The sequence below is a fragment of the Notolabrus celidotus genome, chromosome 14 (genome assembly GCF_009762535.1).
Source record: "Notolabrus celidotus isolate fNotCel1 chromosome 14, fNotCel1.pri, whole genome shotgun sequence".
Lineage (NCBI taxonomy): Eukaryota > Metazoa > Chordata > Actinopteri > Labriformes > Labridae > Notolabrus > Notolabrus celidotus.
In genome coordinates, this window is record NC_048285.1 from 24191552 (window position 1) to 24217706 (window position 26155).

General features: G+C 40.5%; 1 protein-coding gene across 3 annotated transcripts in view; it reads right to left on the reverse strand.

Annotated features, from left to right (window-relative positions):
* The window catches only part of pitpnm3 (PITPNM family member 3), a 112545-nt gene extending 87527 nt beyond the window's left edge, over window positions 1-25018 (reverse strand). For 2 of the 3 annotated variants that reach the window (XM_034700278.1, XM_034700276.1), the window contains exons 1-2: window positions 24496-25017; window positions 1159-1254 (exon numbers count right to left, since the gene is read on the reverse strand). In XM_034700278.1, coding sequence (XP_034556169.1) covers window positions 1159-1254; window positions 24496-24520 — 121 coding nt within the window. In that variant the 5' untranslated portion in view covers window positions 24521-25017. Of the gene's footprint in view, window positions 1-1158; window positions 1255-24495 lie in introns of all 3 variants that reach the window. The other variant, XM_034700275.1, reaches the window with a different exon arrangement.
* Window positions 25019-26155: the final 1137 nt, after the last annotated feature.

Sequence of the window (26155 nt, forward strand, 5' to 3'; positions counted from 1 at the left end):
CAGATAACACTTCAATTTGAATCAAGTAAATACCACTTGTATACTTTAAAACAGAGGGTCATTTCATTCCTTGTGGATTCAACATGACAGCATTTATACTTTTCAAGTAATTGATCTTAAACGCTTTCAGAAAATTAACAGTAGCAAGACTCACATATCCCTTCGAGCCACCAAATGGTATCATAACAATGGTGTATATGCTGTTTCTAATGACACAGCACAATTCTATAATTTATTAAAAATGTATTCAAATTATTTCACGGACCCCCACGCTATGGTTCGGGGACCCCCAGGGGTCCCAGGACCCCACTTTGAGAACAACTGCATTAGACGCATTATTTAACCACTAGGCACAAGCCAGCACCCTTTACTGATTATTTCTAGTTAAAAAGCCAAATATAGGTTTAGTTTGCAGTTGTAGGGATTTTCTGCTTTTCAGCTACAGTAAAATAAACAGTTTTAGATTTTGAAGAGTCACACTGGCAAAACAAGACACATAAAGAAACTTTAAGAAACTATACAGAGTATTTCCAAGTTCTCTGACATGTTATTGAACAAACCATTAATGAAAACATTTAGCAATAGCTTAAGGTTTTATGCAGGTGGAAGTCACTTTTTTACATAGCAATTTTTTTAATTCACTCCATTAAACAGACAAAAGTAGGAGTGATTTTTGCCATTTTTATGTTTGGTGGGGAAAAGAAGGAAGAGATTGTGGTAGTGACAACAATGTAACTGTTAATACTGGCTTCATGTAGCACCTGCAGTGCTGCCAGACACTGACAAATCTACTTGCTTTTGTTCAAAGCTGCTGACTCAAGATTTTTGTGGCCGCCAAAGTCCTCCTCCGGCCCTCAACATGTTTGGGTCTAGAACAAATGTGTTGCTCTTTTTAATCTACTGGTTGTTCTAGTTGTTACAGCTACATGAAGCGCTGTAATAGTGATACAATGATGCAAACCGATTCGTACGCACTGCTGACAACTACAAGCTTTCTGGAAGTCTGCCCGAGCAGCGTCAAAATCAAGCTCCAGAGACTTGGAAAAAAAGGCAGCATAATGCAGAAGTCGAGTTCATCTCTCTGGGTATTGCTGCCGACCTGACAAAAGCATTACAACGTAAAATGTAACAAAAGGAGGGATAGAATGAAATACTAACCTCTGGCATCAAAGAACTCCTCATCAGAGCTGTCCACTGATTCTTGTGCGATGTTCTGCAGACACCAATGTGTGGCGCTGTGCTTTCGTGAGGACCCTGTAGATGAAAAGAGAGAAAATCTGGTTTTAACCTGGAGGAATGAAAGAAACAGTCTCACCATAATCACATAAGTGAAGGGGGAACAAATGAAGCTGATTCTATTTTCTCTTCATTTGTTTACATCTCTATCGATTGCTCCAGAAATCCAGATTGAAAAGCACGGCCTGAATGCTCCAGGTGAGAGCCTTTTGAGAGTCACAGCAGGTGAGAGGACCTAAATGGTCTTTCCTTTGAGCAGTGTCAGAGCACACAAGTGTCTCAGCAAGGAGCCAAGTGTATTTTATGACCTTCTGATGCAAGAGCTATGATGAAAAGGGATTTAGAGGACTTTCCATTTGTTTGCAATATTCCCTCTGAAGTACCCAGATATAGAGCCACTGCAAACAACGAGAGCAGCAAACGAGTTCATAAAAGTCAGGGAGCAGAAAGGAGCTGTGACACAGCCGGATGAAACTGACAAAACATATAGCCTTCTCTGCCAAGGTGAGTATTAATTAACTCAATAAAATTATGACACAGTAGCTAAAAAAAATATCACAGCTAAAAGGAGTCTGTAAGTGCAATTCTGTTGAAATGTGCTCATTTAAAGAGTAATCCAACAACATAATAAATAGCAGTGCTTTGCTGCCTTCAGCTGATCAGAATGTTAAGCTTGTTTCACCTCCACACTGAAAATGGTTGGGTGGAGGAGCAGTGTGCTCTGCTGTACCTGTAACTACACCCAAGAGTGACATCACAGAAGCCTGGAGTAAAACTGTAGATTACTGAAGCAAGAGGTTTGAGTAACAATCCAGAAAATCTCTGTTTTTCCTCTCTGTTGGCCCCCATGGAAACGAGTAGTAAAACCTGACAGTCCAAGTTTCTCAATATGTGGATATTTCATTAAGAATAAAAACATCATACCGACAGTTTTGGCATCAACTCTGTATACCTTTTAGACTGCATGTCTATATCTAAATGCTGGAAGTCAATAGGTTGGATTACAAGACCACCTCTAATCAGATTACACTTGGAACATGGCCAAATCAGAATGAAAATGAATCATATAAACATTTTGATTAGAGTAAAACTGACGATCTGGTTCAAATTTTAATCAAAAATAGGAGCGGTATATTCCCTTTGTTTTCCAACTGAACAGCGATATACAGTATACACACATTCCGACTGTACTCTTTTGGCAGGCTTCTTGCCCATGCTTATTTCTCGTCTCTCTTGACTTGAGATCACACGTGAACACTTTAAATCTACATGGCGGCACGAAACTAGTCATAGAATGAAACAAGGGTCATTCTGGACATTTTAAAAGAATTACACATTTTTAATCAGCTTGACAGGTGAAATCATAGAAACCGAAATCTCTACAAAGGCTAGCTTCTGGTCTTCTCCTCCACATTGCCCCCCAATAAATATGCACAATTTTTACATTTCTTCATTAAAATAAGACAAACCCACATTGAGATTTTGACATCAGCCTGTTTTTTCATGAATAACCAATAATCAAGATCTGTCAGTACTAGAATAAAGTCACCTCAGACACAAAGCTCAGCATCTTTTCAGCGCTTAATGTGAACCAAATGTTTGGTTTAGAATTGAACCTGGGTGAATTTAACATCTGTCCAATGCTTGAGGTAGATGTCAACCCATATAGATTTAGAGACCAAACAAATAATTATTTAAATGTTCTGCTTTTTCTTGTTTTGACTCAATGTAAGGCACTTTGAATTGCATTTGATTTGTCTGGCAGGTGATATATAAATGAGTTGCATTTGGTTGATTGATTGATTGATTTATTGATTGGTTGGTTGGTTAGTTGGTTGGTCGGTCTGTGGTTACTTCAGGGGTCCATTGGCTCCCTCACGGTGTTCTTTCTTAATTTTGGTATTTGTAGTTCCATAACCAGCGTAATCTTTGATAATTTCTTTAAATCTACAGGGGGTCAGGAATTCAAAGCTGTTTTTTCCTGTTTGAGAGAGTGACTTTTAGAAGTCTAAAGTAACTCCTCCTTTTAGTTTTGCTTCACTCTGATGTTAAAGCTGTAATGAACCACGTTTCCCTGCTGGCCTGGGGTAAAACTTTGAAGCTTTATTGTCTGTCTATAGCATCCTTTCTCACACCCAAGCAAAGCTGGCACAATATGGCCACAAGCAAAACAAATGCTTCACTATCAAACTAATCACACACTAAAGAAAACCAAGGGAACTTGCACTATAACATTTTTAAAGCCAACCCAAATCCCCATTTACTGCACCCACCTGCTTGTAAATGGATGCAAGATAGTCCAAGTAACCATGCGTTTATTATACACCTCTATGCATATAACAAAGAGGCTGAACATCAGCAACATTTCATACATAGATTTGTTTACTCCTTTCTTGAGGATGTGTTTCCCTCCTGGGACAGTGAGCAGTTTCCACACATCATCACCATTACAATCCAACCATGTTACTGCCCAACTCCAGGTCAATCCCTGGGCTCGTTTTAAGAACGGTGTTGCTGAGATACTCCCCCCTCCAGGTTTTGCTTGACATGAATGTTGTCATTTCTACTCAGCCATGTCACACTCGGGAATATTTCCAGACAAAATGACAGTTTTCTGTGCATTGTTACTGTAATGCATTTACAATGATGTCAAGGCTAAATATTACCATTTCATTGCAACATGTTAAATATCATTAAACCATTGCATTCTGTTGTTTACTGCTCACAAATCAGCCATGTTACACCTTGAGACACCCCCTCTCCCTTTAGACTTAATTAAAAAAGATATATATAAATAAAAGGTCTTCATATAATAACTGTACTTTATCAAAGAATAAAGAATCTTTAATAGAGGCATGATATCCTCTTCCTCTTAGGGCTAGTATGGTGCAAAAAGCTAATTAACATAAAAAAAAATCACTTGGGCCAACTGCTCTGTTTTTTTTTGTTAGCACTATAAAGAGAAAAACCTTGCCATTTCTAAGGACTTGAATCTTTCCAAGATAAAATGCAAATTATTTTCCTTGTGCAGATTTTATGACAGGAGAACTGCAACTTAGACAACTCATAGACAGTTACTGAATTAAGATATACAAACATCATCTAGTTCCAGGTTGCAATAGATAACTAACTTTCAAGAAAGCTGGCTAGATTTTGGGTAATATCTAGCTGGCTTGTGGGTTAGTTTAATGGCTAACTTGTGGATTAGCTGCATAACTATCTTGTGGGTTAGCTGGATAGCAAGGTAACTAGGGTTAGCTATAAAACAAGCTAGTGATTAATTTGATAACTTTCTTGTAGGTTAGCTGAACGACTAACTTGCTAGTGAGCTTGCAAACTAGCTCAGGGTAAGCTGGCTAACCATCTTGAGTCAGATGGACAACCAACTCGTTGGTTAGCTCGATAACTAGCTCATCAGGTAGTTTGATACCTATCATGTTGGTTATCTGGATAACAAACTTGTTGGTTAGCTGAATAGCTAGCTTATGTGTTGGCTGGTAAGCTAGTTTGTGGGTTAGTTTGCAAGCAAGTTTTTGTTTAAAATGGCTAACCACCTTGTAAGTTATCTGGATAACCAATTTTTTTTTCTGGTTAGCTTGATTACTCTCCTGTGGGTTTGCTGGATAACTAGCAGGTTGGTTAGCCTTTTGCTGAAGAAATACACTGGACAGCACAATGAGCACAAAGCTACTACATGTTCAATGGAAGAGATTAGCGGTTGTTGTTCAAGTGATTCACCTTAGTACAAACATTTTAAAAGCTTGTCATTTTGCAGAATTATAATACAACAGTATGAACAGTACATCAAATAAGTAATATTCCATTACAATGTATTAAGTCATCTGACTTAAAATTCAAAACATTACCAGTAACTACTATGGATCAATAATTACAATCCAAAAATATGATTTATTATTACAACAATTCTGTCTAACATCTTACTTTATGTTACAAGTTACTTCGTTGAGAATTTTCCTCCTTACAGATTATGTATGTAGCCTATGTGATATTACTTCTGATGCTTATGTTAAACACTCTTGTACTCCTTAACCCACCATTAATGAATCACTCAATAGCCTTTCTGAGAAGGTGAATCATGACAACCTGTACATAAACAGTCAACATGCCTCCTGAGTTAATCCGAGGCACTCTCTATTCAACCTTTGACTTAGCAGCAACTCTTCTGTCAACAAATTGCACTCCAGGGGCTTCAGGATCTGTGAAACACTACAGTGCCTTTAACCTTGTCACCCTGGCCTTTACAGGTTGACGAGTGCGGAGGCAGAGGCAAGGATTAGTTATCTGAACACTGATTGTGCGTCAGCATACAGACAAGAAACAGCATTTCCCCTACACCTGAACAGCCATCCAGTATATACATACAAGCCCTCAGTACCAATTTGTATGGAATTAACCGCATTTGGCAGAGCTCAACATACACATGAGTCAATTTGAACAAATTATACAATACTGTGCTCACAGAGAAACAAGAAGTTGTTGTACAAACATCAACATAATTACTGTGTTCAGAAAAAGACATCCCCTCACTGGAAATGAAAATATGTCTCTTCTGCTTTAACAAAAAGGAAACAGCAGCTGTAAATACATCTAAAACATTTGGCAACCTCTTCATCTGAGAGCATGTAAGTATCTCATGCTGGGTCTACATGGTTATTCAGTTACACTGATATCAGTGCATCAAACAATAAAAAGGTTACTGTTATCCCTTAATCCAGTATATAATCCATGCATCGTCTCAGACTAACTCCTTTGTTAAAATGAAAACCTTCCATCTGCATAAAATGTAAAATGAGATGGATTAATGTTAACTTCACACAACCCTCTGTTGTCCATCCTTCACTCAATGAGATATTACTTGGTTATAAGCTACACCTGCACATTAGCTGTGATAGTCTGGAGTTGGATGGCAGATTTACACCTAAGAGTGTAATTACTTATTGACTGCAGACGAAAGCACGTCTTTCATTTTGGTGACTGAAACTATTGCTAAGGAAAAACACTTCAAGAGAACTGAAAGAGGAGGTCCGAGATAAAAGATTTCAATGATCACCTGCCTCAATCCAACTATTGAGTTTCAGACAACGTAAATCTTGAACTTGACAGATTTAATCAACTATAGCTGCCAAAGTAGCTTTATTAGCTTTGAAAATACCTCTCAAAGTGCAACAGAAGCTCTAGTCCTTGTCGCAGTAGTTGCTTGTTTGACACACAGACTGCCATTGTCTTCCTCTGCTCCCCACATTCCCTGTTTCACTTCAACTCTCCTATAATAAAGCCAAAAATGCCCCAAAAATAACTCTAAAAAGAAAAAGAAAATACCTTCCTTTGTTGACTCTGATGTTTCAACTAAATTGTTTTAAAACCATCTATGAATAGCAGCTAGCTTTGTGGCTGCCTACGCTATACTAGTATGTGTGAAATAAAATATGTTAAAACCTTGCAGCTAATGTAACAGTAAAGTATAATAAAGATATGGAAATGTATAACCAGCACCATTTGTAAGTTACATGAAAACTCATTCCAAATTTAACAGAAAAAATGTAGAGCATTTAACTCTTACACTGCTGCTAGCTTACATAACTGAGGAACCAAGTACTATTCATACACTCAAACATGTTTGTTTTATCTGATATTGTTTGTATCAAATAAAAGAATGATACTGACGACTGACACATTTTAAAGAATGTTATGCTCAGTTAACAAGTTTTGAGTCAAAATCTCTTCCATTTCCAAAACATCAGGACCTGTATGCACGTCCAGCCATAAGCGATGAAAACAGGCCGTTTGTACTAATGGTGGAATAAAAAATTGATTAGCTGTATGCATGAGCCAGGTTAACGCCCCAACAAAGCATTACATTTAACAGCGTTAGACCCTACCATTACAGGTGCTAACGGCAGGATTACCGCACCTGTTAGGCTGTTTAAAGGATGGCGAACACAGTGCTTATGCGTTACCGTTCAAGACCAAATATGCAAAGACAACGGATCATTAGGGATCGAACAGATCCTTTGGAAAAGTATGATCTTTGACGGTTGACTTGCTGATAATAGCCGTTTGTTCATTCTATATTCTTGTAATAAAGGGTCCATTTCTTCCGCTGAAATTTGTTTTTTCTTGATCTTCTCTCAGTCACACCGGTATCGCTCGCCATGTTTATTGTTGTTTATGCGTAGTAGGCATGCACAATTCTAATATGTTGCATAAGGGTTTTTCCAGGAGGTTCCCTGGACATATGATGTTTTGCACCAGCCTCGCTTTCATGGCGCAATTAGTTAATTGGCCAATTATTTGCAGTTGTGCATGCGGCTAACACTACGGCCAAATGGGCTGTTCCATAGTGGTACGTTAAGACTAATGGTCCTGTTTGTGTAATGGCTGGACGTGCATATGGGCCCAGGACATATTCTCTAACTTTAGCACAGACACAGCAAGCCTCTAGCAACAGGCTGTATTCCAGGAGGGAGAAAGTACACAGAGAAACATCTAGTCATGGTGGAAATTTTCTTTCTAAAGTGAAATGGCTATCGCCTTGTAGTGTGGGTTGCACTGGGTGGCTACTTTTGGTATTATTATGTTGCCTGACAAGCAAATGTCTGAAGGTAAACAGGCACACAATGTTAACAGAACTGAAAACACTGAACAGAAACTTGTAGGCCTGTGTGGTTGCAAATTTCTGCCCGGTGTTCAGCATCTAAAATTAGACCCGTCACTCACATCTGTGCTTTTCAACTTTACTGTCTGAGGATTTGAGAGAGCAATGATGCTGAGGAGGCACATGGACCAGCTGAGGCAGTCCTGTGTGCCAGTGTTCAAACTAAGTTCCTGTAGGCACAGAAAACACATGCAGAGTGAGAAGAGGAGCTCTGGGGTGCAAAGTGTGAGCAAAGGAAAGGAACTACTTTGAAAAATAAAAACAATCCTGACTCAGCCACCCCAAGCCAGCTGCTTCTCAGGAAAAAACTGCCAAACAGCTCTCAATCATTTTGTTATTTGTGGAGTGCAATAAGTTCACAGTCGGTCATCATAAGAGGCCTACCAAAGAACCTCAAATTAATGTTTTCACTAATGCATCTGCTGCTCGCAAAAATATCAATTTCTGTGAATGTTACTTGTGGAACTGCACATCCTCTTTGAATTTCTTATAAGGTTCATGCAATCTAACCAGCCGCTTGTGCTGCTGAAGCCTCACTGGGGCACATATCACCAAGTGATGCCTTCCCGCTGGGTAATGGAAATGATTGAAGTAGCTCCCTGCAGGACATTTTCGGTACGCAATATGCTTGAAAGAGCTACAGATTATAATCATACAAGCTGTAGGAGTGTGAATCCAAGCATTCCTGTTTGTACCTGGAAGCCAGGTCTTCAGAGAAGGAAAACATGTGTCAACAGTGAGAGGACATCCCTCCTGTAAAATCTATCCAATCACTTAAAGATAGCGTGTTGATTTCTTGAGAACTATGGGCAGAAGAACAAAAATGTCACACAGGGCTCAATGTTGCCCTCACAGAACACTGTGTTGGCAATCAACAAAGTAATTGGATTGTAGTCCTGAGTATATTGCTGTAGGTTTTACTGGTTTAGCAATTTGCAAGGTGTTTTAATAATTAACTACATCATTTACAACTGAAAGCTCTGTGTGACTAGCTGAATTGCTAAGTGGCTAATCCCCCTTGAAGCACAATAAATACAGGCACACTTTATGCCAATGTACGTAACCAAAAGATTCTAATGTCAGGCAAGCAGGCTGCAGGTCTGTGAGACAAGCAGACCTGCACCTCAACATCCTGATTTAGCCTGTTGGCTTTTTTACATTTGCCACTGAGCACAAAACATGTTAATGGCATAGCTGACGGGGGGTTGGAGCGTTCAGGTGTGTCATCATGAATCAGAGTACAAGATATGTGAAAGTTGTGAACTAGACATGGTGATAGCTGAAAGTGAAACCTTCTTACTTACTTTTTCTTCTTGCTGTTTTGAGAGCATAAGTGTGTGTGCATGGATAATAAGCAAAATGCAGTTCCTTCAAAGTGCCCAGAGGGGAGTTAAGTGTGAGTGCTGGACTTTTTTTTACCCTTGTTGCTTATGGTCTCCACTTTGCAGCGTAAAGGCTGATTTATACTTATGCGTCGAATCAATGGCGTAGCCGGGGGTCGCGTAGCTCCCGTACCATGCAGGACCTACGCACATAGCTGACGTGCACCTCCTCCAAAATGTAACTCCCCGTAGAATTGATGCAGACCGCAAGCCCTGTTATTGGTCCGCTTGGCGGCTTGTGTTTCCCACATTCACAGCACTTCCGGGATCCCCGCTCATCAGCTGTGTATTTTATCTCCTCCTCTCTTTTCTTCCCTATAATCATGTCTGTATGATAAACAGCAACATGTATAAGCTGTAGATTAACATAACACGCTCTGAATCATTGTGGAAAAGCAAACAGAGATCGTAGCAGGAAATTTATGCACAACACAGACACATCGACGCAGAAGTGTGTAGCGCTAATGTCCGCGTCAGCCCCTGCTGCTAAGGGGAGATGCAGAAGTATAAATCAGCCTTAAGTTGTGAGCATGTTGTCTGGACAGAACAGGGAAACATGTAACCTGAACCAAATTCCAACATAACATCGTTATGTGGTATCACTCATATCTATGCTGGTCTTGTTCTGCGTTAGCAAAAGTAGAGTTTTCATTTGAAAAATCCATCCTGCTTTCTTTCAACTGTTAAAAAAGCTCTTCGGTGCTGTGTAAAAGGAAAAAAAAAAAAGGCTATGTTGGCAGGGTGATGTTAATGGCCCTGTCTGACACCTACCTGGCTGCAGTATTCACTAACACACAATAAAATAACTGTCAAGAAACAATCAGTCTTTTCAGTGGTGGTCCGTTTTCTTTTTTAAGTCGTATAGTGGCATCAGTATCCATTCAAGTTTTACATAATCAGTTTAAAACCCCTGACAGGAGCTTCAAGTGTGTGTTTGATTTTAATTCATAAGAAAGGGACCCTCTCTAAGGGTACCTGAAAAGATCTTAAAGTGACAGTTTGTTAGCTATCTTTGCAAAGAACGCTTTGAATAAGTTTAAAAGACACACATCCATGCTCTTCATCTTGGTTTTTTAACAACTTTAACTCTTACCTCACATATTTGTTTATCTTTTCAGTTATGTATGACACTGAGACACATATAGTGGAACATTCTTAGTCATAATACAAATTTGTGTGCTTGTAAAGCCTCCATAATACAACCGGATGGTGATTCATCAGTCAGTTTGATCAAGCTGCTTTTTTTCCTGTAACATTAATACAAGCAAAACCCAAACAGCTTGTCTTCTGAAAGTGCATATGAAACTAACAATGAGACTTCAGTGGGCTCTGTTCAAAGAAAATGTGTGTGTAAGCATCTAAAAGGGTTTCCTTCAGAGCACAACCACACAGGGTTGCTTGTGATTCATGCCCTCCTTCTTTCATCTCTTTCTTTCCATTATCCACTTCCAGCCGGGTTACACAGAAAGCTGCAGCCGCTTGAAACAGCCGACTGACAGTGTTCATTGCTTGAGCAGCTCTATTGCAATCATGGGTAATACCCCCTCTTTTGCAGTCACTGGCATACAGGTATAATTCTCCAGCTGAACTACATACACAGCTGCAAAGGAGAAAGGTTGCTGACATTTTACTATTTGTCAAAAAGCACTGTTGACTCAAACTTTTGATAAAGGAGCGGGTATGGACAGCTCAGTTTGAATTTTATGTGGTTGCTAATATAAGCTGTTCCATCAATAGGTTTATTTGTGATGTTTATACTAAAGTAAACAGACAATTACCAAAAGCTAGCACTGAAATGCTTTGCCAACATGTTCATTTACAGTCAGTAACAGGCAGTGACGCATAACTCAACATTAAGAGTTCTCGAGCTGACATTCAGTAATTAATTTCAGTGTTTAATCCCAATCATACCATGCTTTTTAATAGTTAGCAGATTGTCACATTGGCTGTCTCACAAGCACAAAGCAGGAAGCTAGCTGGGGATGTGCGCATTTAGTTACACTAAACAATTAAATGGCCACACCCTTGCTAGTCAGCAGCTAAATAATTATAGACAAATACATATATAAATATTTTTATCATTGTTGTTCAAAATATGTTATACAACATGGGTTGTGTCCAAATTGTAGCGCAGTGACTTGCCATTAGCTGGAGCTGTAATACTACAATGCCTTACTACCTCGATGTAAACAAGCATCACAGCCGACATCTTGTAATGTTGTGTGGTTTGGCAGTATTTTGATGTAAAAAATGGAGATACAGTTGTTTAAAGGCACTGTCTGGTGAAACTGGTATAACCACTCAGCACGAGCAAAGCATAACCAGGACAGGCATGTGCATGTTAACCTGCAGTGACCACCAAGCAGGCTGGTGCTGATAGCTCTGTTCAAGTTTGCCACACTCAGCAAACCAGTTTAACAATTCCTCCCCACAGACTGTATGATTTGTGTTTTCTTGCCTTTGGACAATTAGACACTTAAAAGATGAGGAAAATGATTCCCCTCTGAACATCTCCAAAGCTAGTGTGGGTTTCCTTCAATTTGGTGCTCTTGTGTTCAGTCACTGCTGCCTTGCCCAGTGTGATTGTTTTGTGACCGGCTGTTTCAGTGGTTTTAGAATTTTCCGATACTGTGTTCATGATTCACAAATAAAAACACAAGTAGAACATTTTTATTTCATTCATGTGGAAAACCTAAGTGGACATGTGACCATTCATCTTGTTTTCTCTGTTTTCCTGTGATAACAGCCATTTCAGTTGTCTTCTCAAGATCTCGACTTGATGACAGATGACCACACCTCTTAACCCCAGAGTTGCACAAGCACATAACAAACAGGGATGAGGCTTAACCTCCCTCATTAGTATGGGCAATGGCAGCATGGCATGCAATTGTCTGATCTATCACTTTCACCAACCTATTGTTTAGTTTTCGACATCACCCAATGACACACTGTTATCATGCAAGAAACAAGCTGTTATCTTGACAAAAATATATAAATGAATCCTTTATAATGAGAAAACTAGTGTAGTTCTTAAGATAACAAAAAAAAAATTATCACAAGAAAACAACTGAAATGAAGTGGTTAACGTGGGAAAACAGAGTGAATAATATGCACTGATATATGTCTGTTTAGGACTTCCATATATTTGGAATTGAATAAGCCAGTGACTATAAAACCAAAGAAATTGAAGAAAGCACAATAAAAACCTTCATTACTCTGCAATTGCTACATTCTTATAACAGAGAAATAAAAAACACTCAAAGACTTAACAAGCCTAGAGAAGTTTTATCTCTGTTCATTTTAGCTTCTTAGCCACTGAAACAGCCAGTGAACTTCCCTGCTCTTGTATTATGCTCAAAGCAGCTTACAGAGAAGGGAAGTGACTCCACCATCATAGTCACCTAAGCTTATTGCACAAAGGAAACCTATTGAGCTGCATCTTTCACCATCCAATTAACTCTCACATGACAGAGGGGTTTTGGTTTAGGGGTATTTTCTGGTTGTGTGAATGACTCGATGTCTACTTTAGTTTGGTGATGTCAAAAAGAGGGAAGGAAGCTCAGTTGATCTTGGAGGGTAATATTTTTAGAATTTAAATCTTTAATTTTGTACTTTTTTGACAACAGTAGTTGCATAAAAATCTTAAGAAACTTGAACCACATATTTCATTTACGGATGAAGCTGGTAATGGGTTTAAAACATTGGATTTTTCCCACAAAGATGATTGCAGAAAGTGCGTGAGGACTGAAATCAATATTTAGGTGTCCTTGGTGGTGATGTCTTGCAGGTGCTTGTTGCTCGGTGAGTAAAATAAGAGAGCATATGACATCTCTCATCCTGCATGACTCATTCACAACAGGAGAAAATCTCTCAGACTCCTGTAATTCCACTGTAACAAACCCTGTAATTTATTAATCCCGATGGTGTTTTCCATTGATTCTCGGTGTGATTTTCACGTGTGATTTGCAGGAAATTCAATACAGACGTGTTGACTCGCAGGGCTGGAGTATAAATGGAAGAAATGCTATTTAAAGGCCGCTGTCGAAGAGGTTGTGCATTCAGGTTGGAGAGAAGTAAGAAATAGCTTGAGTGCAGCCCCTGAAAGATTTATAATTGAACTCATTCACCTTTCTCTCTTCTACATTACATATACATGCCTCAGAAAGTCTGTCAAAACATCAAAAAGGTAACATCAGACCTTGAACTGTCCAGGTGCCTCCAGCCATATAGAGTTAGAAGTATCTTATCCCTGCTTTGGATAGATTGTTTAAAAGGTATGGAACATTGAAAGATTCATATATGTAAAAAAAACTGCAACTTACCAAAAAATGCCGGTAAGTATAAGTAAATAAAAGACTGTTCAGGACAGTTTTTCCAAGATAATTTATATTTAGTCCCAAATTGAGAGGAGACTTTAACAATCACACAGGTCAAAGGTTTCATAGTATTTAATATGCTCTTTGCTGCTGGTTATCTTGCACCAGGTCTCATCATGTTGGGTTCATCTTGCAGCTGGCATTAATTGCAGCTAAATCCATCTTGCTTTTGGCTTTCATTGAAGGGAATCATTAGCACAAATCTCAGAGGATATATGCATAAGCATTTCCTCCTAAATTATGCTCCTATTTCAAAGTGGCATAAATGGGGTGAAAAGGTGTACCTCCTGAAAGTTTATGGGTAATAAATCCTCTGGAGGGGAAATAAACGTCAAGCGTAACTGTCAAAAGTATTTACCGAAGCACAGAAGTCAAGGAAGGAGGGCTGTTGGATGTAAAGACTGAACAAATATTTCTGCATCTTGACACGTTTCATACTGAAGTGTAGAAAGATTTACTCTGTTGTCATTGTCTGTCAGTTCAGTGGAAGCTTTGAGGCACATTTGGTTTAAACGTACGGCATGATTTATTCACCAGGTCTGGATCAATGTGGCTTACTGCATTAACTGTCAATACTGCACACATCTTCATCCTCAGCCAAGCAATACTTCCAATACACTGTACATTTCTTTGCCTTTGTTTCCAATTCAGTTGCTTAAGCGTGAATTGGAATTGTTCAAAAAAGCATGTAAATAAAAAATGTCAAAATGCAGGGTCTCTGTTTACCTCAGTGGTTAAATTGTGCCCTCACGTATAGTGGGTACAGACTTCAAAGCATCAAAGACTTCAAATACTTTTAAAGACTTATTTCTGACACCCTCTCACATCTTGTGATAAGGTGTCAACAAATCCCAAACTTAAGATTTTGCAAGGACTTGGGACCTTGCAGAGTCCCCTACAGAAAGATTAAATGTGTTTCATATCCCCATTTGGGACTGCAGTTGGTAAGCTAGCTAGATAGACCACAGCAATTTCTGTCGACTTTTCCTCTCCGTCCTATTTGTTTTGCTATTTTGCAGTTTCCTGCTTGGCCCCTGTTGGTTATTGACATATTCACATCATTGAACACGTTTTGCAAAAGACAAGACTAAAGACCTGCGATAATATCAAACATTTTTGATACCCCAAGACAAGAAAAGATCTGCCTTAATTTGAATCAAATTTTATGATCACGGTTCACCAAACAACAAACATGTATAGTGGGATTGGTGTAAAGATGAATCAATTTATTTCTGGACATAAAAACGTAGCCCACTGTTACAGAGTCAGTTCTCCTGCTATGTGGTTTAAACAAATTATATGAGGTATGTTAGATGAAAGTATTTTCACTTGTAATGTTTAATTCAACAAAACCTTGAAGAAGGTACTCATGAAGTTCTTCAGTTTTGTAGATAATGAGCGAGTCCTCGGGACTGAAGACGCTCTCATAGGAAAAATCCCTCCTCATCAGAGAGCTGGTCTCCCTTTGATCAGCAGCTTCTGCCCTCAAGGAATTTCTCCTCACCAGAGTTTTATCTCTCTCAGCTCTCACACTCTCCAAACCAGATGGTCTGTAACCTACCAGAGTGCAGGCCTCCTCGTTTTGTAATTAGCTGCATTTATTATTCACAGAACTCCAAGCAACTAACAGCACCCAAAATAATCCCCAGGCTATAAAGCGATTGCTATCATCACTTCAGAGGGGCAGTGTGATGATGCAAACCTCTTCTGAGTAAATACTGGAAAAATCCCAACATGTGAGAGTGATATCCACCATGTGAAGGGGAAATCCAATAATGTTTTTCCACTGTAAATGGAGGAAGAGGAGGAAATGAGAAGTGCCTGTCACCTTCATTTTAACACACAACATGCCCCCAGTAAAGATAAAAATCACAACGACACAATCCTTGAGACAGAACCCACAGAGAAAAGGAAAACAGGAGTGATTCTGTCTGATGAGTCTGTTTATGTCCTGCCACAGTGCACACCCAAGGGTCTATAAAAGGTAAACAATAAAAGAGTCTGACTGCTCCTTATGAGAGCTGGAAACAACCATTAATAGCCTGTCCTCTAATTTAATTAAACCTCATTTCAGCACACAGCTAAAATCAATCTCTGCAGCCAGAGAGACACAGGGGATTGATTTCTCCTCAAAAATGTTGGATCAGTCACAGACTCTCGGTCCAGACATTATCCTCCTGGATGCTGTTTATCTGCACTGCAGCTATGCAGATCAGCGCCCGCATCGACTCTTAATGGACTACAGAATATGACTGGGTGATAATTATCATTACCAAGCCTGCTACCTCTCCCCTTCTGTCCATGCAACAATGAGCACATGGAGCACAGTGTGACCAGCCTGAGGAAGGTGAGTACATGTGAAGGGGTTACATTATTAACTTCATGCTCTCGGGCTTATTCATTGGATATGCACCGAGTGAGGAGGCAATCAAGTAGAACTTTGCATATCGGCCCAGATAGCTACCAAAATACGAACTGTTCACATAACTGAAGCATTTCATTGTGAATTTTGGAGAGTGAAGAAACAAGGTCACTTAGAGGATATTTTATGATTCTTCAAGAATACATTATCCCCTGTAGTACAGTGCATTGCCAACAATGGCATAACTTTGAGAAAACTAGCAGTGGTGGATTACCTTTAGTATCATTAACAAGTTGTATGGTTGATTTAAATTACACATTAAAGGAAAATAAATTAATAAATGCTTGGAAAAGGGATTTTTGACCACTTGGGGGCAACTGTAACAAGCTATGACAAACAAACTAGAATTATTTACACCACAAGCAGCTTCACAGCAGCATTTACACTCGTTTGGAGTCAGGTCTGTGTTTGCCCGACAAAAGTAAGACTATCCCCTAATTTTTGCCCTGTTTTGGTCTCCACCACCTATCTGCCTCAAAAGCATATTTTTAGCTACTTGTTATTAACCTTGTTTTGGGTGCTGGGCAGGAATTGTACTGTTGTTTTATAGGAGTGTTTTTACTAAAAAGGTGTTTTACAAATCAGCGAAACTGATTCTTGGACCCTGACTTGTGAAGTGAATAACAGTGAATATCTCTTTATAAAGGCACCTGTCTTTGGCGGGGGGATCTACTTTGCAGTTAGTGAAGATTTTGTCTTGGGTCAAGGTAAGGATGTGAGCAACAAAAGATGATGGCATTTGGTCAAAGCATATCCAAAAAAACAGGGTCATGGGTGCTGATCCAACAGAGGAGCTAGAGCTAAAGATGATGGGAAAATCCTGTTTCTGACAGAAAGATGTGAGACACACAGTGCATCACAGTTTCTTGTGTATGAGACTTAATGGCTGCAGACCAGTTAGGGTGCCCATGCTGACCCTTGTCAACGGCTGAACGTGCCTATAACTGGCATGTGAGCAGAACCAGACCAAGTTTCGACTTGGTCCTGAAATTCCCAAGATCTCAACCAATTTGAGCATACATGGGAAGTATTGGACAACCCAGTCAAACCCAAGGAGGCCCTATCTTTAAAGACTTAAAGGTTCTGCTGCCAGTGTCTTAGTGCATACCTCCAGAGGTGGAACGGAGTCCATGTCTCTTCAGGTCAGGGCTGTTTTGGCCTTGACCTGGTGAGAGGGAGGCCAAAACAATATTAAGCAGGTGGTCATAATGTTCTGGCTGATCAGGGTACTCTTTCCTTAATTTATTAATCTGGCAGGAAATTTGTGAAAATGGGAATCACAAGTCCAGAATTCCCAGTGTGACATCTTAAAATTGCTTGTTCTATTAAACAAACTTTTCAGATCTTTTAGGTATTCATTCAACCAGTGTGAAAGGCAAAGTAAAGTGGCTAATCTTTATGCATTATTGCTTGTCAGACTCCTGCAGATTCATTTCTGTTGATCAGGTTCTCAATTGAGTTGTGAATCATTTCAGCTCCACTTCACTGAGTGATTTGCACTGTTGTACAAGTGTTTCCAATTAATTATTTATGGGAATTAGCAGAAACCAAAAATGAAATCAACCTTTTTGAGACATTTGCGTCGTTCAGGTGAGTCAGGCAAGTAGAATTTTATCTAAAAGCTCTCACTGAAAGTCTAGGTGATTGTTTCTGCCTTCAAAAAGCTTTGAAGAGCATTATCACAGCCAGAAATCTGAAAGAAAGATAACAACAAAAAACAGTTTCTGCCTGACACCAGTGTGACGTCAAGACATTTGGCTGTGACAAACAACAAGTGGACTGGTGCCCGACTCCAGGTGAGCCTCAAATAGCAGCGGCCCAGCTGCTGTGTGCTTTGTGTACGGCTGGTCTCTCTGACACAGGCCCAGTGTGCTTACCCATGACAAACAGCTATTAAATATAAATTAACATTGTTTTGTATGATCAAATAGAATAACAGAGGTCACAGGCTGAATGCATTAGCACACGCCTCTGTAGATTTCAGAGAACACTGTGGTGCTGCTTGTTGAGCACGCAGTCTGCGAGGAAGACCACTCACAGCAAGATTCACAATACGATGTCTTAAATGAGGGATAAGATGGCTGTTCAGAATCACTAACAGCATCATAATATCTCCTGAAACATATAAAGGCAGTTTTTTTTCTTGCTCTTCACCTTTACACAGAGAGCGAAGGAAGCAGAGAGAAACCAGGAGAGACTGTTCATCAGCATCCTTCAGCTCTATTTTTAGCCTGACGCTGGATCTCAGCAAAACAGCAGGTAAGCCACCAATTGGACAGCAAATGAAAAAAAAATAATCAGACGGATCCACTTTCATCAAATATGATGAATACAAAATGCTCAGATTTGTTAAACCTCACATTGAGGTCTAAGCTGGGCTATGAAGTCTAACAGTGGGGGTCTGTTAGACCCTGAGAGGGGGGATGATGAAGATGACTGAAGGTGATTAATGAGGTTAAGTTTATGAAAAGATTTGGCAGCTCAGCACCAGTCTGGATTAAATCACAGCTCATGGAAAGGGGTGAAAATTAAGAAATATAGCCACAGTTTTGGGTAAAAATGTCCACATTGGCTGATTTACAGGAGCTTCCATTGTTGTCATGAAGCGCCTCAGTGGATGTAAAAATACTGAGATGTTTGCAGGTGTGACAATTTCTGAATAAGAAGCAGAACACAGCTGGAAGTGCATCTGTTTTTCTGAATAGAAAGTTAAATTTAATCAAAACACATTTTGTGAAAATGTGGCTGATGGCCAGTTGGTCTCATAATGTTTATTCAGCCAGACTATGATTTGACAGGTATCCAAGCAGCTCTATGGAGGTGCTATCAGGCATCGTTAGGCTCAAAGCTAAGCTAATGCTAGCTTGGCAAATACATTTTTCACAATGTTTATATATATATATTAACATACCATTGTGGCTGCTGACATGTGAAGTCAAAATCATTTAATACTGTGTAACACCTGTCAGTGGGTTGGATATGTTAGGCAGCAGGTGAACATTTTGTCCTCAAAGTTGAGGTGTTTGAAGCAAAAAAAAGGAGCAAGCGTAAGGATTGGAGCACATGACAAGGCCACATTATGATGGTCTGAGTAAAGGCTGATTTATACTTCTGCGTCGCCCCTACGCAGCAGGGGCTGACGTGGACATGAGCCCTATACTTGTGCGTCGGTGTGTCCGTGTCACACAGCAATTCTCCTCCTAAACTCTTGAAGGCAGTGTGGTCTCTCTGATAGCCGGCCGTCTGCTTCCGGTCCCGCTACAATCTCTGTTTACTTTTCTACAGTGATTCAGAGCGTGTTATGTTAATCTACAGCTGATACATATTGCTGTTTATCATACAGACATGATTACATGAAGAATAGAGAGGAGGAGATGGAATACACGGCCGATGTGTGGCCGAATTCCGGGATCCCGGAAGTGCTGTAAATGCGGGAAAGACAAAGCCTCGTCGGCTCTACGGGGAGTTACATTTTGGAGGAGGTGCACGTCAGCTACGTGCGTAGGCCTTGGCGTAGGTACGGGAGCTACGCAGACCCCCGGCGTAGGGTACGCCGTTGATTCAACGCAGAAGTATAAATCAGCCTTAAGAGTCAGAGTCAAAACTGCAGCTCTTGTGAGTGGTTCCCAGTATGCAGGGGTCAGTACCAACCAAGAGTGGTTCAAGGAAGGGAGCTGGTGAACTGACAACGGGGTCATGGGAAACCAAGCCTCACTGATGCACTTGGGGAGTGAAAGCTTGGCTGTGTGGTTGGATCCAGAAGAAGAGCACTAGAGCTCAAACTGCTGAAAAGGTTCTGCTGGTTCTGATAGAAAGATCTCAGAACACAGAGCATCACAGTTTGCTGTGTATCGGGCTGTGTAGCTACAGACTGGTCAGGGTGTCCATGCTGACCCCTGAAAGTGCCTACAATGCGCATATGATCATTAGAAATGGAAGAAGGTGGCCTAAGGGCACAATACAGTGTTGACTTGGCCTCCAAATTCCTCGCATCTCAATTCAATCCAGCATCTGTGTGATGTGCTGGACAAACAAGTACAGTCCTTTGAGGTCCCACCTTGCAACGTCCAGGATTTTCAGGATCTGCTGTGAATGTCTTGGTGCCAGATACTACAGCACATCTATAGCGTAGTCCATGTTTCCTCAGGTCAGGGCTGTTTTTACCCTCCCCTGATGAGAGAGGGGGTCCTAAAGAATATTAGCCAGGTGGTCATAATGTTATGGCTGATAGGTGTAAATACCACTGAGTCTAAAAGGCGGTATTGGGCACAAATTGACTTTTATAGAAATCATAATTTTAGGCACAAAATCAAAAGTTCAAGATTCAACAAAGAGACAATTCATCTACAGGAAGATTTGAATGGGGACACCAAATTTCATGGCAGTATATCCAACATTCGTCAAGAGATTTAATTGAAACTCATAAATATTTAACTTCATGACGAAAAGAGTGTAAAATTAGGGATCACCAAAATCAATGGGTTCATCATCTGGGAGAATGAATGTCTGTACAAACCTTAATGGTATTCCATTCAGCAGTGGTCGAGATATTTCAAGGTGGGCCTGAGTAATGAACCATAAAAACAGACATTGCCATCCCTAGTGCCACACAGCATAGTAGAAGAAATTGCTATAAGAGATTCATTAATACTCTTAAGTTTGAGTCACACCTGCTTTAATTCAGAGGTGAAGCTTTGCTCAGCACAGCTCTCATAACTCCTAAATCCTTATTACCTTGCTCAAATTATCTTTCAATACGGAGATGATTAAACCTGGGGCTCCTTTCTCTTTTAATTGACAGTCGATGAATCTGGGCACAAGGCCATGCTTCTGCAGGAGCTGCAAAATGCACTGCATTAGCCCGTGAATGAAGGTTATAATACTTTAAGAATAAAACGCACAGCATGCATATATTATTCTTGGTATTTATTTCACGGTCATTGTCCTAAGATAATAATGCAGATTTTACTCCAGGGAAAAAGTTTTAATTAAAATTGAGAAGTATAGAAGCCCCTGCAGCCCTCTCTAAATTGAAAAGGACAGAGATAAAATCTGCATACATAAGTGAGTCCTGAAATCAAAAAGCCCATCTTTGCCACATTAGCTGGTCTTTGAAGAACAATGTTTCCATGAGAATCTGTCTTACTTCACAAGTTGTCCTGTGAACTGAGGTCAAGCAACATTTAATGAAAATAGATACACTGCACACTGGAGATATGACTGTAACCTCACACTTACGGTAATGCAGCTGCCAGCAGCCTGCTGGAGCATCGCAGGGTTAACATGATTTTATGGAGCTCAGCTGAAATAATGTAAGGCCTCACAGTGGAGTCTCCATCAGCGAGTGACTGTTACGAGGCTCAATGCAATATAATTAAGATTAAATGAAAGAGGCACCAAGTAGCAGCTGTGGAGATAAAATATTATTTTTTCATTCATTCAGAGAATCTAATTTGTCTTCTGAGATTTATTGCTTAAAACAAGACTGTAATCAAGCATTCTGGGTTTGCCTAACTGTACTTAATGAGAAAATAATAACGGTACATTGACGTGGAACTCAAGCCATGGTTTGAACTCTATGCACGAACACACGTACGCAGCCAGCCAGATTATAAAAACACCAACCACTTTCCAGCAGCCTACGGTAACTCTCCAGGGACAGATGGTTCAAAAGGCAAAAACAGATACCAAACACAGGGCAGTCTGTTTCATAACATCAGCAACCTCGTGGCTAAAATGTCAGGAGTGTGGAAATATTTCTAACCAGAAAGGAAAAACCAACAAACAGCCATTTCCAATTGTGTGTGTTCAATGCTACCCACAACATCTAAAACTAAACATGCAACAGAATTCATTAGAGCAACAGAGGAATGGCTGATGTGCTGAAGCAGCATACAGGAAAAGGCCTTAACGATGACAGAGAAGGTGGTTGAATTCACTGCTTTAGGCGACCAGCCCATCTCCATGGTAAAGAATGCAGCTTTTTTGCCGTCTTTTGGTTCTCTGGTATGTCCTGCCAACTTGACACTGCATTCCAGGCCACCTTCCCAGAGCTGTACAGTAAAGTCTGTGACAATAAACAAGTTAATTTTAAACATGATGTGAATGCTGTTAGTTTCACAACAGACGTGAAGCCCTGACGTTTGTCCCATGTCATTGCTGAGCCTCACTCCACACTGGAGCATGCAGTATTGCCAATCTTTAGAGCAGAAATAAACACGTTTACAGCCTGGTACAAAAGACGAGTGTAGTCTGGAAAGCTCATTTCTTGATCGGCACACACTGTACGGGGGTGAATTTATTTCTAATGAGGCAATTTCGAAGATATTGAGATTACGAGTCTTCCAATGAGAGGCACAGCTGACTTGATTGACAGGCGGGAACACTGTCACTGTTGGCTATGAAGCTCGAAGCCCGCCTCTTTACATCACAATCGCTCAACAGCACCAATATGGCTCCCGCCGACGATTGGCCTCAAAACAGCGCTTCAGAAACAGATGGGTGACGTCACGGATCCTACATCCATATTATTTACAGTCTATGGTCTCATAGAGCAGAGCATGTTAAAAAATATTATAAGTGAGATTTACAACAATGCAAACTAGATTAAGTAAAATTTAATAAGAAGAAGACATCTTTTAGTCATTTTGTTTACTTCTGTTATTGTTGTAAACACTAGGAAGATCTTTCATCAAAGCAATCCCTACCAAGAATCTTACTCCTTTCTAACTCCACAACTTTTTCAACCTTTCATTATTCAGCCACAATTCATGCAGTCTCAAGTGACATCACTTGAGGCAGTTCAACAGCTTCTTCTGGAGCTGCAATAGACTCATTACAACCTTCTTTTGCATACAAGTACGCTGTTATCAAACTTTGGTGAAAACAATTACTGATGTTCTCGTTGACAAAACTCAACCTTTGTTTCAAAGTTGCAGCCGTGACAACATAGCATCACCGACTGAAAAGACACGTTCTTCGAAAGCAGCATAAGAATCAAAAGGCTTTACTGAAGTGCTGGGACAAGCAGACACAGAAGATTTAATGAGTCTTTAATGGGTTACTGCACCTCCCGTTCTCAGCCTGGCAATGTGTTTAAATCTGCATGTTCTCAAAGGTAAAACACTTTGTTCATATTATTTTAGATTCTTTGCACCCTGAGTGAGGATGTCACTTCAGATCTGAGGCTGCAGTATTTTAAAACCCTTAACCACCTCTTGACTTACACTCCTCCCTATTCTGACACTTGTCACTAGGAGAGTAGCCTAATATCAATCTGATATTTTATTGATCGTACAGAAATAAATTCCTCCTCCACTCCTGCCTCGAGGAAAAGGTCAGATCACAAAGGCATACAGATCGGAAAGCCTGGAGCTGGCAGAGACTAAGTGACTTGCTCAAAGGCTCTTTGGCACAGCAGATGCATAACAACTAAGGGAAATATACCCATGACCCCCGCCTTAAATAGTCTCACCAGCAGCAACACTGTCTCTGTGACCATGATTATAAGGATTTACACCCAGTTGGTATTCAGTGACAAAGAACTTTGTATCCATCACAGGAATCATGAGATAGAGGATTAAAAGACAAACTATGAAAACAATCAAACACACAAAGCCATGCATTTTTACACTGGTTTAGCCAACACCACAAAGCGAACAGGTGGCACATTTGAGCAGCAGAGAAATCTATTGAATGAGCAACAACAACCCTTCATGTGAAAGAAATATCAACTTTAGAGGCCTGCTGAACCCCCCCCGTTATCATCATCTAACATAAAACCAACCCCATTTCAACAATCAAACCTGCTGCATTAAAAAAACAGTGTGCTATTATTAGAATTGCATTGAACTCCTCTGTATCATCCCCTTTCTCTTCTCCTGCTTTAACCTTGCACTGGCATTACACTGTCTGTTGTATTGAATACAATGCAGAGTGAGACATTTCAGCTCTGAATAATATTTCAGTCAGAATGCAAAAGTTTTTTTTCTGAATTTTAATGGCTGGAACCAAAAATAGTGTCTCCTTGTTGTGGTGGACAGGTTCTAACATACAGTGCTTATGGAGCGTGAAGACATAATCAGAGGACCATGGGTCTGCAGGTGTGTCTTTAGGTCTCTATCAGCTTAACATCTGGTCATGAATCGGTCCTTTTTCAATAATTGACCCTGCAGCGTCACACAATCTTAAGGGTCACAACATTTGCTGTAACACAGAACAGACTGAATGACAGTCAAATGCAACGATAGACCCAACTGGACCTGGCTTTTAACCAGAGAAGAGGTCCGTTTAGTCCGCCACACATTCCTGCAGATTGACTCAAACCATGCAGCACGCGGCTGTGCGCGCTCCAACATCCAGCAGCACGAGACTCCGCTTCCTACCTGTTAGCACGAGACTCACCTTTTCCTCTCGTCTCCTTTGACATAGTGTCCTCTCTTTTGTGTCCTCTCTCTTATGTCTCCTGTGTGTGTGTCTCTCAGGAAAAACCGTGGCGTTGCTCTGCGCAGAAACGTCTTGGTCTAGTAGTTCACGAAACAGCGCGGCTCTTCCTCCTGCGGCACCTTGACGCCTGCCACGCCGAGGCAGGGTGAAGGAGGCGCGGGGGAAGCTTCAGCCACCGAGTCGGTCTCTTCTCACCGTGGTTGGTAAAGAAAATCAAAAGCAGAAAAATCTGCAGCTTCGCTTTCATTCACCTGAGTCCGGTTCCTCACTGCGTCGACCCGCCCCTGCCGCAGACATACTTTGGGTATTTGTTGTATCTGTGCAGACTTGGCTCACATGTCATGCCCACCCAGCTCCAGTCGCCGTCTCCTCTCCGCTGCTAACACCAGCCCGAGTTCCCCCAAACGAGCCCCGGTCTGCACTGCCTCCAGCGGTGCGCGCACGTCTGAAGGGCGTTCGTCCTCTTCCCCATCACCTGTTTCTGACTTTGCTAAAGAAGTATCATCAGGGACGACAAAAATAGATTTTGATATACTTCATGCATCCAAATATCCAAATCAAGCCACTCAGCAGATTATATTTTGGTTCATTTTGCCTTGCATACACATAATAAAGCAGAATTAGCCTACAAGTCTGCACAAATATTACATAAATAACAGAATAGTTTACATAAAGTGAGGCTAAGTCATCATAACGACACACAATAAACACGTGTTGTGTATTTTTTCCTCTGCAGGGTGTGGTTGTTGCAGTCAGTGGAGGCGTGGGGGACATGGGTCTATCCACAATCAGCCCCCTCTCTCTAAAGGAAATGTATTCAATCTTCCACATCTGTTTGAGAACAAAAGCGTCACCCCTTTGCCCTCCCGTATAATATCACAGGAGAAAAGCGTCTGTGACTCTTTCTATCTTTTCAGCAGAGATCAGACTTTTGGCTGCTCGTATCAGTTTCATGGTTCATAAAATATACCCACTGTTTTCTAACACAAGACCTCAAAACTTGACCTGTATGATTAGATCTGAGAGGCTGCAACAAGTGTTACTGCAGTGAGTGTGATGCTCTGAAGCTCAGAGTGTAAACAAGCTGAGGGTGAGACTGAGAATTTACTTCAGGCATTAGAAACCCAAAGAAGCATTAATCATTTTAATTGGCCTTAATAGTCTTAATTGATTCAATTACATGTACAGATTCATTTGGGGGGAATATGCCCTAAGAGTCTTTGTGATGAAAAGTTTAGTGTATTTAAAGGAGATCAATTCATTGCCATGTCCAAGGATGTTCTAACCCTAAAGTTTGGTTGATGTATGATTATAGTTTTAAGATGGAATTGGAGAAGATGGTGTATAAGGCTGAAGAGCAGAGGAACAATAAATCACTGCGATGAAAGCTGCCACTCCTGTCAAACATCCATCACTGAAGCAGCAGGTGTCACCTTGGTCACGTAGGGGCAATCATTGGAGCAGAACAGAGAATCTTTTAGGCTCTGACATGCCGCATCTCAAAATAAAACCAACCCCTTCTGAATAAAGCTCTCTGACCGAGCAAGAATCCCCCTCTACTTTTGCTTTCTAGGGATCACAGAGACATGTACAATATGATCCTCGGCTCTAAATCCTC